The sequence below is a fragment of the Hippopotamus amphibius genome, chromosome 6 (assembly GCF_030028045.1).
Source record: "Hippopotamus amphibius kiboko isolate mHipAmp2 chromosome 6, mHipAmp2.hap2, whole genome shotgun sequence".
Classification (NCBI taxonomy): Eukaryota; Metazoa; Chordata; class Mammalia; order Artiodactyla; family Hippopotamidae; genus Hippopotamus; species Hippopotamus amphibius.
Genome location: NC_080191.1, coordinates 82,484,452 through 82,502,111, shown reverse-complemented (window position 1 = coordinate 82,502,111; position 17,660 = coordinate 82,484,452). Strand labels below are relative to the sequence as shown.

At 40.4% G+C, this 17,660-nt stretch overlaps 1 protein-coding gene across 3 annotated transcripts in view; it reads left to right on the top strand.

The window, feature by feature from the left end:
• RIMS1 (regulating synaptic membrane exocytosis 1) overlaps nt 1-17,660 on the top strand; it is a 480,485-nt gene that overhangs the window by 260,068 nt on the left and 202,757 nt on the right. For all 3 annotated transcript variants that reach the window (XM_057738946.1, XM_057738945.1, XM_057738947.1), the window contains 2 exons: nt 6,256-6,596; nt 10,259-11,121. In XM_057738946.1, coding sequence (XP_057594929.1) covers nt 6,256-6,596; nt 10,259-11,121 — 1,204 coding nt within the window. The remainder of the gene's footprint in view (nt 1-6,255; nt 6,597-10,258; nt 11,122-17,660) is intronic.

The following is a 17,660-nucleotide window of genomic DNA, read 5'->3' as shown; positions in this document are numbered from 1 at the left end:
TCTTGTTTTCTCATATATTTGATTCTTACTCCTGGAATCCCATTCCTAGAGCTTCATCCTCTTGCTCCAAGTTTATCTTTAAGCTCCCAGAAGAGGCTGTCCATCCTGGGACTTTCCTTAACTGCTCTTCTGAAAAAGACTATTTGCTCTTAGATCCCATTTCCTCCTCTTTCTTGGCAGACTTTGTTTTGCTAAGGAAGGCTATATGAGTGGTACATTTTCCAAGATCTTCGAAATGCTGAAAATATGGCTTACTGCTTTTACACTTGATTGATGAATTGCTTCTCTACAGAATTGCAGGCTCCCCTGTTTTCTGCAAGAACACTGAAGGTATTTCTCCTTGTCTTCAAACATTCAGTATTGCTGATGAGAAGTCTGGTCTGTTATATTTGAAGGGGATCTGATTTTTTCTTTCTGGAATCTTTTATGATCTTCTCTTTATCTTTGGTGTATTGAAATTTTATAGAGACTTTGTGTCTTTGTGGTTTCTTTTTCCATTCTTTTTGTTAAAATGCAGTGACTATACCATATGTTAACACACATATATATGGAATCTAAAAATGTGGTACTGATGAACACAGTGACAGAGGAAGAATAAAAACGCAGGTGTAAAAAACAGATTTGAGGACATGGGGAGGGGGGAAGGAGAAGCTGGGACAAACTGAAAGAGTAGTATTGACATTTATACACTACCAAATGTGAAATGGATAGCTAGTGGGAAGCAACTGCATAACACAGGGAGATCAACTCCATGCTTGGTAATGACCTAGAGGGGTGGGATAGGGAAGGTGGGAGGGAGGCTCAAGAGGGAGGGGATATGGTGATATATGTATAAATACAGCTGAGTCACTTTATTGCACAGTGGAAATAAAAAATGAGGTGAATTTTTCCACTCTGGGATTTTGCCTTCTATTATTTTTGTAACATTCATTCTTTGCCCTGTTCTGTTCTCTCTTTTTGGAACTAGTTGGACTTTGTCTCATATTTTTTTTATCTCTTGACTTTTTAATAAATCCCTTCTTTTAAATTCCTTTTTTATTGTGACAATCTGATTATTGTTTTTCAAGAGCTCTTTTTGTTCTGGTATCTGAATACTAATTAGAGACTATTTTGAGCTTTCTTTTCTATTCTTGGAATTATCTCTTACTTTTCTAGCATCAGTTCTCCTTTACATTTATCTAGGCCTTTCTCTTTAATGCTCTAGGCTTTCTTTTGTTTTGTTTTGTTAATGATTTAGTGCCCCATGATTAACTATCTGTAAGGGGGAAAAGGCACAAAGACGAAAACAAGGCATCAGAAAGGGTGATTGGGACTTAGTGTGTGTTTGTATATGCTTACATGGGGGTGTTTTTGAGTGTACAGTTATGACTGTTAGATGCCTTTTGGCAATTATTTAGGTGAGATCTCATTATGTTGCCTGAAATCTGAAACACTGATGAGAGTGAGAGTACAGGGTCTGGGGGCATTATTAAATCATCAGATTTTAAAATCCAGAGCTGATATTGTCACGTTTTTGGTTACAATTTTTGGTAAAACCCTTTTGGGAGGCAATTTTGCAAAATAAAGTGTCCTAACTATTGTACAGTGCTTACAGCAGAAGAACCTTACATGTGCTCTAAAATTACTCAGTAATTTGATTTTTCTGTTACATTCTAAAAAATAAATGACTTTACGTAGGAAAACAGTTTCATCAACAGTGTTTTACTGCAGAGTTCTGTATTAATGTGAAAGAATGTAACCAGTTTAAGGGTTAGACTAATGATATACACTGTCTATAAAATATTTTGTAATATTAAAATGTTTTAGAAACATTTAGAATGCATGGAAAATATATGTGCTCTAATATTAATTGCATAAATAGAAAGCCAATTTAGTGGAATTTATTCTAAATATGCATAGAAAAACTAAACTGAAATCTTAATAGTGGGACAGTAGGATTGGGGTGCTTTACTCTTTAAAAAGAAGCAATTTATATCATATTTTATATTTCATAAATCCACATTATGTATTTAATAAACTTCCAAAAGGAAAAAATAAGCCTATGAAATAGCAAAAACAGTAACAAAAGACTAGAAGAAACATATACACATCACACACACACACACACACACACAGACACACACACACACACATCAAAACAAGCACCAAAGAAAACATTCATTATCATCTCCTCTGTTAGCAACTGTTTTCTACTTCCTCATCTACTATTGTCATCAAAGTTAAAATATCATCTTGTTAATTTTGTCCCCAGTTTCTGCTAGAGTGAGTTCTTTTACCGAATAGAGGAAGTAAGGAAAATGAGTAAAAGTATTAAGAAAATGCAGAATGAAATGGAATATCTCCCATTTTCTTTGTCATGTTTTTCAAAATGGTAGCATAACAATTTTTGAGAAACAGTACTGGATTAAACGAAAGTCAATTTCAAAACTAACTGTAAAAATACAGAATGGAAATTTAATCACAAGATATCTTTTTTGTTTTTTTTATTCATGCTTATATTTATTATTTATGTTAAAATATTAAATACCTCAGATGGATAAGTGAAACATTTGTGTTAATATAAGAATTCTATACCTCATTGCCATGAATCACCTTAGTAATACCATCCAAAGTAAATCTAAGGTAGATATCTTCTGCTCTGTGTCTGGGTCTGTAAACATTTCATGTGAAGGCAAATGTAAAGTATTTCTTCTTATAATGTTTATATATATATATTTCACGTAAATTATAGCACTCCCTACTACCCATATAGTAGGGAGTGTTGTAATTTTTATTTTTCTGGGTAAAATATTCCTGTGGGTTTTACAAAATGACCTACTTACTGTATTTCTTAAAGCTTCATTAAGTGGAAGAGATGAAATGTAAAATGCTATTAGAGTAACAGGTCAGAATACAATTTTCAAATATTCTTCATATATCTGATGTATGGTATGGAGTTTCAGAAGCCAAGTAACTTCACAATAACCTTTCATTCTAGTTCATATTTGGTTGCTTAACATTGTAAGTTGTTAAGATAAATTATTACACATGGACTTGCTTTAGATTAGCTTGGGTATTTAATCGGGATGTAATCCTGTATGGTGCAATCTCTAAAAGGTATGTGTAAATAAATAGCACTAAATAAATAGCATTTTTTTGGTAGAAATAGGTATGTCTTATCCTCTTTGAAAAAAATAAGTTAAGAAAGCTCCTCAATCTACTTGTGAATTTTCTACAGTTCCAAGCAAGCATAATACTTAATATTAAATTCAAAACCAGAATCTTTAAGCACACATAACTGTGTTGCTTTTTAGCAACTAATTGGCTCATTTATATACATCTGCAATGTTTTATATGAACTCCATTGAAAGGTATACCTAATATTCTATTGTAATCTCATATAATTTTTTTACAACTCATAAGCAATTTCTTTTTCATTTGTAAAGAGTAATTTTATAACTAATAATGGATATTGGGAGATAGTACTTCAATAAAAATATTTTAACTTTTTTACAGTTAATTTTGCTTTCAACTTGGAGGATAGGTTGACCACACTTACAATTAATTTTTAAATACAAATCTAAAAATACTGTGGTGCCCAAGAAAATAAGACACAGGAAAATTTGGAATTAAACAATAGTTTTCCTAACTGTTAAAATTTGACAACAATTAATGAAATATCACAGATTTAAAAGAATGAATAACATTAAAATATTAATTAAAGCAGCTGCTTCTACTTAACCACTGATTGTAACCTTTTGAATAAATTAAAAATGAAATTTAGTGAATTGTAAAATTTAACTCAAATTTAATTAATGTAATTTAATTACAATTTAATTGTAATTTTAACTTATTAAAATTCATTATAAATATATTTTGTTTTTATCAATCCTGTAGCAATTTTGCACATATTCGAAACTTGGAAACTGCCCCAATCTGGTAATTATTTTCTACTGATCCATTTTTATAACACTTAAAAATGTGAAACAATCAAGCTAAGATTGTGATAACAACTTTCTAGAAAATATGCAGATGTGCAATGAAGTGAAGAGTCTCCTTTCTGCTTTTTTCAGCCTCTTTTTTTTAAGAACTTTTATTGAGATATGATTGACATACAATAAACTGGATATATTCAAAGTGTACAAGTTGATATTTTTTCTTATTAGTAATGTGTATATGGCAATCCCAATCTCCGAATTCATCCCATCCCAACCCCCCCTCCCTTTTCCCCACTTGGTGTTCATATGTTTGTTCTCTACATCTGTGTCTCTATTTCTGCCTTGCAAACCTATTGATCTGTACCATTTTTCTATATTCCGCATATATGTGTTAATATATGATATTTCTTTTCCTCTTTCTGACTTACTTCATTCTGTATGATAGTCTCTATTCAGCTTAATTCCATTTTGGAACTTTTGTAATCATTGTAAATTTTATTGTGTTCTGTATGGTTTTAAAGGAAATTCATATTTATCCACCTTAGTATTTTTGTAGAAAAGGACTTAATTAGATGATGAGTAATATTTTGCTTATTATTAGCGTGATAAATACAAATTTAATTTCTACCTATTGTTATAAAATAGTCAAAGTTTCATACCAATCTCCTTGAATTCCATGAATTCAGACCTTCTCATCACTGTCTTGTCAACCAAAGAGACAGCCAAAGAGAAAGCACATCACCTGTCCCCATCCAGGGTCTGGGCAGAGGACACTCAGTGTCACTACTGATGAATGTCCTGTCTGAGGGTATTGCTATCTTTGATATGTCCACGTTCAGTCCATCTGGACTTCTGAGGGACTTTATTAATGACATCTAAGAGATGGTGGTATTAATACATTGTGCACAGTATAGCCGTATTTGGCAAGCATGTTAAATTGAAGTTCCATTCCATAGTTCCTTTATTCTGATACAGGCCTATACAATGCATCGTTCATCTTTTCTGGCTTCTTAGTAGATGGGAAGTCTGTGATATAATACATTGTGCAGATGCTATAATTAACTGCTTTTGTGGACCAAGTTTTCTTCGTTTTATGACCCAAGAAAGTGTAGAGGAATGAGTTAAGCACCGTCGAGCTTAAACATTTTATAGCAAATATCTCTGCTAATTCTTAGTTTTCAAAATTCACTTGATTTTTTTTGCTTGGAAAGGAGCAGTTTTAGCAGTTCATCTGCAGTATTTTCCTTTTTTTAAAATATATTCCTTTTCTCCCTCCTTTTCTTATTCTCACTTTAGCTTTTACTTTCTCTTACAAACAAGAACAAGTGATAGTTTTCCTCGTATCCATCTGAATGTTTTCAGTGGTACATTTTCTTCTTTTTGCCGACTAAACAATGCTTCTTCTTTTACTCTCTTATATTGTTTCTCACTTAATGTATCTAGGATTTATTCATCCTTAGGTGATATGTTTGAGTAATTTGTTGACTGAGTCAGTATTAGTGAAAATGAGGTAATCAGCCTTTCCTGGAGGTGCTGTTTCTGAAATACAAAGAAAAAACTGAAGTGCGTTCCAAGAAAAGTCACTGAGGCAGGCATTGCTGTTATTAGTGTATTATCCATTATTTTTATTATAATGTCCCCATTATTACATTCATTGTAAGCTTCACCACGAGGAGAGCTGCTATACAGATTTATTTTAAGTGGTGATATATCTTATAATTTATCAGCGGATGTGTTTCCAAATGATGGCTCCAAAATAGCTCTCCTAGCTGAAGTTAGTTGATGCTAGTAAACTAGATAAAATATACAGCCTGAACTTTTCTTTAGCACCTACATTTTATTGTTTGTTCCTCATGAATATGTTGTAATATTGATTTTAATGATGGATGGTTTTTGAGAAGACTGATATCTTCTAAATCCTCTGACACACTGAGGTTTATGTACATAAATATTAATTCTCTGGTGCCCTACATTTTCCTAATCAATCAGCTACTCTGCTTAGACCATTTTTACTAAGCTTTTTTAAATGAAACTTCAGAGTCAGTCATTCAAAATGTGATGGATACATGGTCATAGGAAACTCAGAATCAGAGAATTATAAATATCAAGCAAAACTCTATTCCGGTTACCAGAAGTCTACGATTTCAGATGGGTCTCAGTTTAGGCATTTGTATACTTGACAGGCACTTGTGCAAGGATAATTTTCATAATAGATGTACAAGGATAAATATGAAAATCACAACTGTTCTTTTTTCCTTAAGGTATATTTTAGTGTGATGAAAATATATTACTTCCAAATAGCACAGAAAACTTATATCATTGTCTCTTCTTCAAATAGGTGATGTGGGTATGCAATTTGTGCCGAAAGCAACAAGAAATCTTAACCAAATCTGGGGCATGGTTCTTCGGAAGCGGCCCTCAGCAGCCAAGTCAGGATGGAACCCTCAGCGATACAGCTACAGGTGCTGGTTCTGAGGTCCAGAGAGAAAAGAAAGCCCGGCTTCAGGAGCGATCGCGGTCTCAGACCCCACTGAGCACAGCCGCTGCCTCCTCCCAGGACCAGGCTCCCCCCAGTGCACAGCTGGACAGGAGCAAGGGGGCTGAGCCCTCTCAGCAAGGCGGGGGTGCAGAGCAGAAGCAGGCTTCCTCCAGGTCTAGAAGTGAGCCTCCCAGAGACAGGTAAGAGGTCTTCAGCCCATAAGCAAAAGGCAAAGTCTTAAACAGAGAGCAAATCCATCTTCAGGAATTTACCTGCTAAGATCTGTGGAAGGGGTACTTCTCAGGCCCCATGAGGAAGGCAACATTGGGCCTGGGCTGTCTCTGTCTAGAATGTATCCTTCCTTGGGAGACCTTTGCTGAGAAGATTGTCTTTCATATCGTACACGGATGTAAACAAGGCATCTGACTCATCCATCACCCAACTGCACTAACTTCCAACCCTGAACTGAGAACAGCTCTGGGACCATTTATTTACTGTTTGAGTGAGTCCTAGAATTGAAAGTGTGCTCTGGGAGAAGAGGATGGGGAACCAACCCCTGGGGGGGTGTGTGGGTGCATCAATGAAGTCTTCCCGGAGGACATTTCTTTAACACTGAGCTTTTAAGGTGACTAGGGATAAGCCAGGTGAAGGGTGGGATGCGTGCTCCAGGTAAGGGCACTGGCACCTGGCAGGAAGGAACAAGGCCATGGGACAACCCAAAGGATGCTATGGGCTCGAGGGTGAGTAGCAGAGATGGGGAGTGAGTGAGGGAGAGGTGATCAGTGAGGTTTGAGCGCCTGGGTCACACTGGGTCTTTTAGCCAGGTTAAATTTTGTAGACTTTATCCTAGAAATAATGGAGGGCCACAGAGGATTATAAGCCTGGGCTAACAGGATCAGATTATTTATTTCAACTTGTTGACTGAGTCATTCATTTGAAACAGTGTATTTATGGCCAGACAGCATGCCGTGCACTAGGGGACAGTGCTAACAAGGAGGGCGTGGCTCTTTTCTTCCTAAGGCTGGGAGTCTGGCGGACCTGATGGTTAGCACTAGGTGTGGCTGCTTTTTGCCTGTGTGACCTTTATGTATTCCACTGGATGCGAGGGTAGGATCCAAAGGCAGGATCCAAGGAAGACTTCTGCTCTCCTTTTCAAACAAAACCCACTCAATAAGATAAAAGATATTGAAGCTGAACAGATCTGGATTCCAGGCCTGGCTCTGCCACCAGGAGTTGTTACAAGCACCCTGCAGGGATTGAACGAGCACCTGTGCTCAGCAGCTGACCCATGGGCGGCCTCTGGCGGATGCAGCCAGTAGCTACTGCGTTTACCATCTGCGAACACTCCCAGGAGCCATACGGCATAAGCATGCTTTGTACAGGGTCCCTTTTCTCACAGATCCTGGGGAAGAGATCACACCATCTCCGAGGGAAGGCAGAGCCCTGGGCAGTGAACTGGCCCAGAAGGCTGATGTGATCAGAACTAGGAAATACAAATATGAGTCCTTTGGGAGCCACAGAAAAGAGAAATGCCTTCTGAATTCAATTTATAGGACATCCAGGAGTTGTGGGGTGGGCAGATGGAACAGGAGAGGCCATGACAGGAAGAACACCAGAGCCACCTCGGTGGTGGCAGGACTCACGGCACTGGTGACAAACTGTTGCAACTTAAGAGGTAAAGATATCGAAGGGGCAGTTAAGGATTGTCAGAAAATGATCTCTTTTAAAGAAGAGAAAGAATGTGGAGCTGTAAAGTTTCTAAAAAGAAAATATGAGTCCTGTTTAAAAAAACTACAAAGAATTCAGGAGTAAGGACTGGTAAGAGGTTTCTGATGAAATTTGAAAAAGACTGATAAGGGCAAATAGGCTTTCTGATTATATAAATGACTTATTATATAAATACTTAAGAAAACAATGAGACTCTGGGAGGTAGAGGAGAAGGAAAAAGGAGAGCCGGGTAGCAGTCAGGATTGGGCCTCTTCAGAGAGAGAAGGAAGATGGAAGGAATGGCTGTCTGTTTAAACTACTGAAGAACTCTTGATCCTATTTTGAACACTCATCAGGAGCTAGTAGGAATGGAACAATTGAGGTAGAGGTGAGAAAAGGCCAGTTCAGTGAAGCAAAGACTCAGAGAGACTGGAGAAATCCCATCTGCATAATACCCTATCCTTTCATAAAGCATTTTCACAGATGGTGTCTCCTTTCATCCTCACACAAGCTCTGCAAGGTAAGCATCATTTATCAGCATTTCCAAAAAAAAAAAAAAAAGTAAATTGACTCAATAGAAGCTTCCAACAAATACAACTATGCCTTAATGAGCTACTAAATGTCTGCAGTACATTCATCAGTCTTATGAAAACTCTATCTGATGATAGGTTGTATTCATAGCAGATCCCTTACATTGCAACACGGCAATGCTACCTTTGCTGTTCCTCCCTCCCTGAAAATCCCTTGCACTTCAAAGGACCCAGTGATCTAAATGCCTCAATCAGAATCGGCCATGCTTCTATCTTGCATTTTTGCGTCACTGGAAACCCTTTACTTTTTCATCATCACCAGACTCTCCTCAAATTGACCCCACAACTTATCTTAGCAACTACTACTTTGGAAAACCACAATAGAAACTGCCCTACTTTTCCCCATCTTGCATACTACTCTCAACGTCTGTTCATGATATCTGATTTTGGACTTTCGATCAAACGATGTTCTCTCTGGAAAGCACTTTCTATGGACCTCGGGACTCCAAAAAGAGCCTTGGTTGCCCCCGTTTTAATTGTATAGTAGAGGATACAGTGTCTGAATGCTTAGCTGAGGCATCCTCTTCTTATAATTTCTGGTGTGGTTGCTGGAACGTTCCCAAATCAGATGGACTCCAGTGTACATACAGAAAGGGCTGGAAGGGACATCTTAAACAATACGTCTTAAAGATTCACACAGCAAAACACTTTCCCTTTACTTTACCTTTGCCAATGCCTCCCACAGGATGGAGAGAAAAGTAGAACACAAAACTGTTTTTTTTTTTTCTTTTTTCTTTCCGTGTGATTTATTACAGGATACGGAATATAGTTCCCTGTGCTATACATTTTGGACTGTTTTCTGAAATGAGGGGAGAAAGCCCAGGAGGGGGGAAGGGAGGAAAAATGAATAATAATTTCAAAAATGTCAACATTTCTATTATTTTTGCCTAGGGAAGGTAAAATGAAGGCTAAGGTTCAGCCATATTTTTTCCTAACCAATTCCCTAAAAAGCGTTGGGGTTGGGGTGCACATGATCTCATAAAAAGTACTTTCGTTCTACTATTGAAGAAATGTTCTTATAGTTGATTTCTGAAATGCACACACCTGTATGCATGTTGCTTTAAAAGTTTTACTTACGATATTAATACACCGTTGCCCAAATATATATCAGATACATATTTAGTTTTGAGATATACGTATACATCAGATATATATATTTGCCCAAATACATCAGATATTATATTTAGTTTTATTTATATTATCGTTTGCTCCTCGATTATTACCTATATTATTTGTATCGAGAACATTTTAAGGTCTGATTCACAAACAGAGGTTAGCATAAAATCTGTTAATTTACTGAGTTAATTGATTTTTTACATGATCTAGTTAATTTATAGAGAATTTAAAATCTGAAAGCCAGTTGTGAAGGCCCTGAATATGCAGTGATGCAAAGGAGCCTTATTTAGAAAGCTACTCAGATATACAGGTTTGATGTGGTTCTTTATCACCTCTCTTTTTAATTAGACATCGAAGTATAACTATTTCCAAGGATGCTTCTAGGGTCTGGTCTTCGCCTTGCGCTTTACACACTGCTGTCCTTCTCAACGTTCCTTTGTGCATCACAGGAAGAAGACCCCAGGGCTCCCGGAGCAGAATGGCAAAAGCGCCCCGAAGGGCGAGCGGAAACGCGCGCCCAGGTCCTCGGTGCAGCCCGCGGAGGGCCCCGCGGAAGAACGGGAGAGGAAGGAAAGGCGGGAAAGCCGAAGGCTCGAGAAAGGCCGGTCCCAGGACTACCCAGACGTGCCGGAGAAACGCGAGGGCGGCCCGGCGGCGGAGGGCGAGAAGCAGAGGAAGGAGGAGGAGTACCAGACCCGGTACCGCAGCGACCCGAACCTGGCGCGGTACCCGGTCAAACCGCCGCCCGAGGAGCAGCAGATGCGCATGCACGCGCGGGTGTCCCGCGCCAGGCACGAGCGGCGCCACAGCGACGTGGCCCTGCCGCGCACCGAGGCGGCCGCGGGGCCCGAGGGCAGGTCCGGCCCGCGCGCGCCCAACGCCGCCCGGGGCTCGCCGCCCGCCTCGCCGCGCGCCTACTCGGCAGAGAGGACCGCGGAGGCCCGGGCGCCCGGCGCCCAGCCACTCGCCGAGCCCAGCCCACCGACTCCCCGGCCCGGCCCGGGCCCCGCCGACGCCCCGGAGCCCAGGGCCCCGGAGCAGCTTCGGAAGCAGAGCCGCCTGGACCCCGGCGCGGCCGTCCTCGTGCGCAAGGCCAAGCGTGAGAAGGTGGAGACCATGCTGCGCAACGACTCGCTCAGCTCAGACCAGTCCGAGTCCGTGCGGCCGTCGCCGCCCAAGCCGCACCGCGCCAAGAGGGGCGGCAAGCGGCGCCAGATGTCGGTGAGCAGCTCCGAGGAGGAGGGCGTGTCCACGCCGGAGTACACGAGCTGCGAGGACGTGGAGCTGGAGAGCGAGAGCGTCAGCGAGAAGGGTAAGCGGCGGTGCTGGGGCTCGGGTGCGTGCGGGGCTGGAAGCGCGAGTGTGGGGCTCCGAGGTGCGAGCGCAGGGCCGAGGGCGCGTGTGCCAGGATCCGAGGCGCGAGCGCGGGGCTCGGGGGCGCGTGTGCCGGCATCTGAGGCGCGCGCGCGCGGGGCTGGAAGCGCGCGTGTGGGGACCCGCGGTGTGAACGCGGGGCTCGGGGGCGCGTGTGCTGCGGTCCGAGGCGCGCGCGCGGGGCGGAGAGAGTGTGGGGATCCTAGGTTCGAGCGGGGGGCTCGGGGGCGTGTGTGCCGGGATCCGACGTGTGCGTGCAGGGCTCGGAGGCTTGTGCGCAGAGATGCCAGGTGCGCGCGTGCAGGATTTAGAAGCGCAGCTGGTAATGTCCAACACGGTGACTTTGACTGTAGCTAACGCTGCTCTACGGTATTTTAAAAACTCGCTAAGGAAGTAAATCCCAAAAGTCCTCGTCAAAGAAAATTAGGTAGGCTTTTTTGGTGGGGTTCTTTTTTCTTTTTCTTTCTTTCTTTTTTTTTTTGTAAGTGGATGATGCCGTGGATGTTAACTAAACTTACTGTGGTAGTCATTTGGCATGCTGTGTATGTCAAGTCGTTAGGGCTACACCTTAAACTTGCACAGACTTTTGTGTAAATTATGTCTCAATAAAAGTGGGGTGGGGAGCAGGACCTGAATGCTCCAGCTAGCCTCGCATGGGATGGAAGGTTGTCCCTTGTTTTGTTTTCTTTTTGGATGTGGGATTTAAAAACATAACCATTATGCACCAAATTGGGGTTACAAGAGTTCTTCATGGTTTTGGTTCCTGTCATTCTGGGAAATTCAGTACACAGTCTTGTGTTTTTAAGTGATTATTCAAGGGTGGGTTTATTTGCCTGGCAAAAGGATAATGTATTTTCTTTTACGCTTCAGTGGTGTGATGCTCCAGTTACAGAGGTAGCATTTTTCAACTTTCAAATGAATCTTTCTTACACTTTTTGAAGAAGTTACAAATTTCTATCATGCAGATGTTATATATCGTGTTTTGGTAGTAACTTTGGAGTGCAAATTTCGTTTTACCTATTACAGTCCAAAAGATTTTGGAACGTTTCGTGTTGGGCTGACTTTCTTTTCTGTCTAAACCTGCACTGAGCAATACCATAGCTATATGTAGATATTTAAATTAATTAAAATTAAAGTTAAAAATTCAATTCCCCACTCCCAATAGTGCTCAAGAGCGATCATTGTAGAAAATGTCCTTAGATGACACTGGTCTAGAAAATGTTTCAATTTAATGTTAAAATGAATTGTTTATTTTGAAGATTCTCCTCATTTTACTGCTGTTCACTTAGATTTTAAAGGGCCACTGCTGTAAATTCAGTGGTTGTGGTTATAGTGCTGGAGTTCTTTTTGTCTTTCTTAATGAGTTTATATGTTGAGCTGACTATTTTTACAGTTTTTTGGCTTGCTTTAGAAGTGGTAAATTATATAATTAATATTATGTTTTATAAAAAACAATCATTTCCTCATCTTCTATATACATACATATATAAATATGTGTGTATGTGTGTATATGTATATATCCCCAACAATCTTATACTATATTGGGGAACAATTAAGAAAGCTCATTCCATCGCCATTATTATTATGACTCAAGTGGAAATAGATGTCTTTAGAATGTGTGTGTGTCTGGGATGAGTTTGGTTTTTTCAACTCAGCTTCTCATCGCTGATGTTTATAAGTTGCCTATTGTCTACAGGTTTTTTAAAAGTCAGATGGTGAGTAGACTCTTGCTGCCTTCCATGCCTTAGAATTGTTTTGTGAACACATATTGTTTTTTCTCTTAAGTCGTAAGGTAAGTGTAAAATAAAAATGTACATGGATATGCCTAATGGATGTGCAGATAACCCCCAATGGGAATGGTACAGATATAGTTATATGTGTGTATTTTTCCTCTCCTTAAAAGAAGGGTCTACCCCAGCTCCTCTTGAATATGTGTAATGAATCACAAGCGGCATGGAATTAGAATTGAAACTCAAAATTATTCATGGTAGCAACAGATTATGAAAGAAACAGGACCAGTGGTGTTGCTGAGAGGAGGGATGGGGCTGGTGTGATGTGAGGATCTTACCGCCTTTCTCGGGAATTATCATTCTGGGCACTTGAGTGACCACTTGGGGATTACATACCTTTGAAGCTGGGGTTCAGTCTTCGCATCTGGAAACAGAGGAGCCATCATCGGATACAAACTGCCCGGTTTTCTCTTCATGTATACACAGTCTCATTCTTAATGTCTATGAGTGTACCAGAGAGGTTTTCCTGTTTCAGCCTTTATTAGAAATTCTATCATCTGTAGTATTAACTAAAGACTTTATTGCCAAGCCCCACCATTGACAACCAAGGGCTCACTTGGGGACCAGCCATGATCATCTCCAGCACCCTGTGACCCTGCACAAGTGTTTTAACCTCCTTAAGTCTCAGTTTTCTTATTGGTACAGTGAAGATAGGAGTTTCTACTTTGTCAGGTTATTGAGTGGTCTGAATGAGCTCATGTGTCTACAACAGGATGCTAAGTTAGCATTCTTGCTGTGTTGATGTGCCTGTGGCATCTATATGTAGATCTAATACTGCAGAGAAAGTGAAATCATCACCCACATATAAATATACAAGGAAGAGGTAAAAGAACCCATTTTCTACCTTATAGGCTCCAGTGGGGTGAGGATAGGAAGAGTGATCGGGGTAGAGCTGTCTTCCCAGGAGGGGGTGGACACCGTGCTGTGATCTTCAGGGTCAGAAAAGGTTATCCCCATGGAGTAAATGTACAGAGCAGTAGGAGACAAAAGCTGCATTTCACCTATATCCCATGCATTTGCTTGTTCAGTTTATCAGTTACACGTATAAAGTAAATATTTAACACATGTCTGGCTCTCTTAATCTGCTTGGGCTGCTATAACAAAATTCCACAGACTAGGTAGCTTATACAAGGCACAAATTTAATTTCTCACAGTCTCAGAGGCTGGAAAGCCCAGAGTCCAGATGCCAGCATGGTCTTGTTCTGGTGAAGGCCCTCTTCCTGACTCATGTGAAGTCAGCACCTTCTTGCTGTGCCCTCACATGGGGGGAGGGGGGAAGGGCTGGGGAGCTCTGCAGCTTCTCTTTTATAAGAGCACTAATCCCATTCATGAGGGCTTCACCCGTGTGACCTAAGCACCTCTCAAAGGCCTCACCTCTTAATGCGATCATTTGGGGGGTTAAGATGTAAACATATGAATTTTGGGGGGATACAAACATTCAGACTGTAGCACTGGCACAAGACATCTATTTAACATATGTATACTGTTCTTGCCACTCATATTTTTATCCTTGTTATTATGCTGAGTTGGTTTGCATGTTTATTAGCAAATATGGAATAACACTTTCAGTAGATGTACTGATGTCAAAAATAAAGAAATATGCTTCATGCCCTTATGGAGCTTACATTCTGTTGAGAGAAATAAACAATAAAGAATAATTACACAATGAAGTACAGTTGAATAAATGCCTCAAAGGAACACTCCTTTGTTGATATGCTGATTTATCAACAAGATATATTGATAAGGTTTTGCTTTGTGTCCAGACATTCAACCAAAAAAGGTTCCCTGGACAAATGGCATCTGAAAGACAACACAGCATTGATAGTCAATATGATGCTTTGTGTGTAGTGTAAGTATACACACACACACACACACACACACACACACACACACACACAGATTAGCAGTGAGCTCTATCTGGTGGGGTTCTTTAAAACTGAAGTCAGCTACCATATGTTTCAAAGTGAATGCTCTTTGTTCAATGTTCATACTGCTCTTGGCCAACTGGGAAAATTGGGCATTTCTCATTTCTTAGATTGTAAGTATTACCTAATATAAATCTCTGTACATAGAAGAATAACAGTGAACCAAATCTTACTTGTAATAAGATAGCAATTGAATTACATGAAATATGTAATAAGATCCATTGGGACAAAGTCTAGTGAAGATCTGTGCCCTTAAGGAATTGAGTCAAGGGGCTTGAGGGAGAAGAAAGAGACCTAGACTGTGCTGATGTGGATGAGAGAAGGAAACAGCACCAGTGCTGAGAATAAACAGAGCATTGCTGCCTGGATCAGTTTAATCCACTTAAACTTACAAGGGACTTGAAGTATAAGTTCTTGGAAGAAGAGCCTAGCATTGGATAACAGGATTTCCTTCCCTTTTAATTCTCTCCTTCTTGCTGACTTGGAGTAAGTGGGAGAAATACAATCCAAATTAATGCTGCCTTTGAACTTGTAAAGCACTCTGTGAATGGCTTCTGAGGTCAACCTGTGTAACAAAGGGCTAAATGGTTTGTTTGTAACTGTTACTGCTGAGCATCCTTTAGCAGTCCTTGTAGGAGGATTTGTTACCAGGGTGACTCTTAAGAAATGATACCTGCAAGGATAGCAAACAATGAGTGGTTGACAAGTGAGACTGAAGACCCTTAATCACAGGGTTGAATTTTCCCCCAAAGACAAAGACAGTTTCAGGGGACCAGGGCATAGGTTGTGGGCAGTGTGAACTATTCACTATTAAGTTTGGGTACCTGACAAGTTGAACATGGGGGAATCAGGAGCAAGAGTTGAGAACCTTTGCAACAATCAGGTACTAACTTATTTAAATGTAAATAATTCATGCAACAGTTTACATTATTCTTTAATCATTAAACTAAAACTATTGAGAGTTTCCTCTTTGGGCACCAGCAGTATAATGCCTACTGTTCACATAGCACTTTTTAATTCTGCCCAGAAGTTGTAGGTTTACTTCGGTTTCTTGAGAGCAGAAAATGCATTTTATATTCCTTTAATGTTCCTAGTGCTTTTTCATGTAATTTTAAGGGGATCTGCAATTAAAGAAGGTGGCCATCATTTATTTCATCATGCTTTAATTTCTATGTGACATTACATAAATATTCCATGATTTGTTTGATATTAAGCAAGTTATGTATAAGGAATTGCGACATTCCAGGCACACAGTGCTAGGTTGTAGAGGTACAGTGATTAAATAAATACAGACATAAACATGGATACATGTAGTTATAGCCATCGTTCCTTCCCCCAAGACATTTTTATGCACTATCCAGAGGACTCTTATTGGGGACTTTACATACAGGACATCCCAAGATAAAATCAGGTTCCGTGGTAAGAATTTGGCTATAGGCGCTAAAAAAATTATAACCTTTAAACAATTACAACCTAAAAGGGCTTCCTCTTTAAATGGCTGCTGAAACGTAAGCATTTATTTTTCTTACCCCATGATAACAGTGAAGAAGGAAGGAAGTGAAATATGAAGAGTTGATGGGAAGAGAGAGTAGCCTGCTTTGGGACAGAGGAGTTTACCAAGGAGGCGAGAGGGGTTGGGGTGGAGGGAGGACCACCGGCCATAAGGCCCCCTTGCGGAGACTTCAGGCTCAGACCTGAGAGTCAGTGGACCTGGGAGTGAGAAGCAGAGCTTCAGATCATAGACTTATTCAATATTTGTTGACAGAACTCCTGCAACACACTCTTTATCCTTCTTACCGTTCCCTCCTCCTCTTACCCCCTGACACATAGCCAGAGCAGCCCAGCATCCAATTCCCAGGGAAAATCAAGAAGAAATTCAGGAAACTGTCCCAGCAAAACCAGAGATCCTGGAGGAGGTGCTCCCCATTCTGGGACCTCCACCCTTACCAGGTCCTGCTGAGCTCACGCCTCATTCACTGTAGAGGGAGGGCTGCCAGCTCACGGGCTCCATCCTTCACAGAATCAGAGGCGGCATCAGTGTCCACGGAAGCAGCCCAGCTGAAAAGACCTGCATGGACACCCACCACGAAAGTCTACCCAGGACTCTGTCTTACACAAAGGAACACCAAAGGCTGTGAGATATGAGGATAAACAAGGTGACAAGTTGACCCTAGAAGTAAGCGATAACTGAAGAGCAGAGGTGTGCTTGAAAACCAAATGGAACCCGTCAAGTTCAGTACATCCTGAAATGCCCAGCCTCCACCTCCAGGGCAACATCCCTACCCAGACGTACAGATGTTCTGTGCAAAAATATTTTTGATATTAAAAATAAATTAATAAATAATTAACTTAAAAATTAATAATATTATTAACAAAACTCAAAGAGGAAGCTCTGGGTACCCAAACACATTGCATTGTCATACTTGGACAGAGATATTTGGACAAAATACAAGATTGTGCAGCCAGACTCAAAATAAGATGCTTGCCTGCAATTATGCGTTAATTCTAACCAGGAAGTACAATATCTTGATCTGAGACCTTAAGATAAAAGCTGGTATAAAATCTGTAAGAACCTGTAGGGAAGCCCGTACACCCTGGGGATGCTCAGAGAATGAGTCCAGACGTCAGTTGTGAAACATAAGAGGGAATTCAACAACAGTAAACATGCCAAGGAAAAAGGGGAAAATCTATAAACTTTCAAAGATTAAAAAATAAACCAGATTGTATACAAAACAATAAGAGTTAACCTGTCTTTACACTTC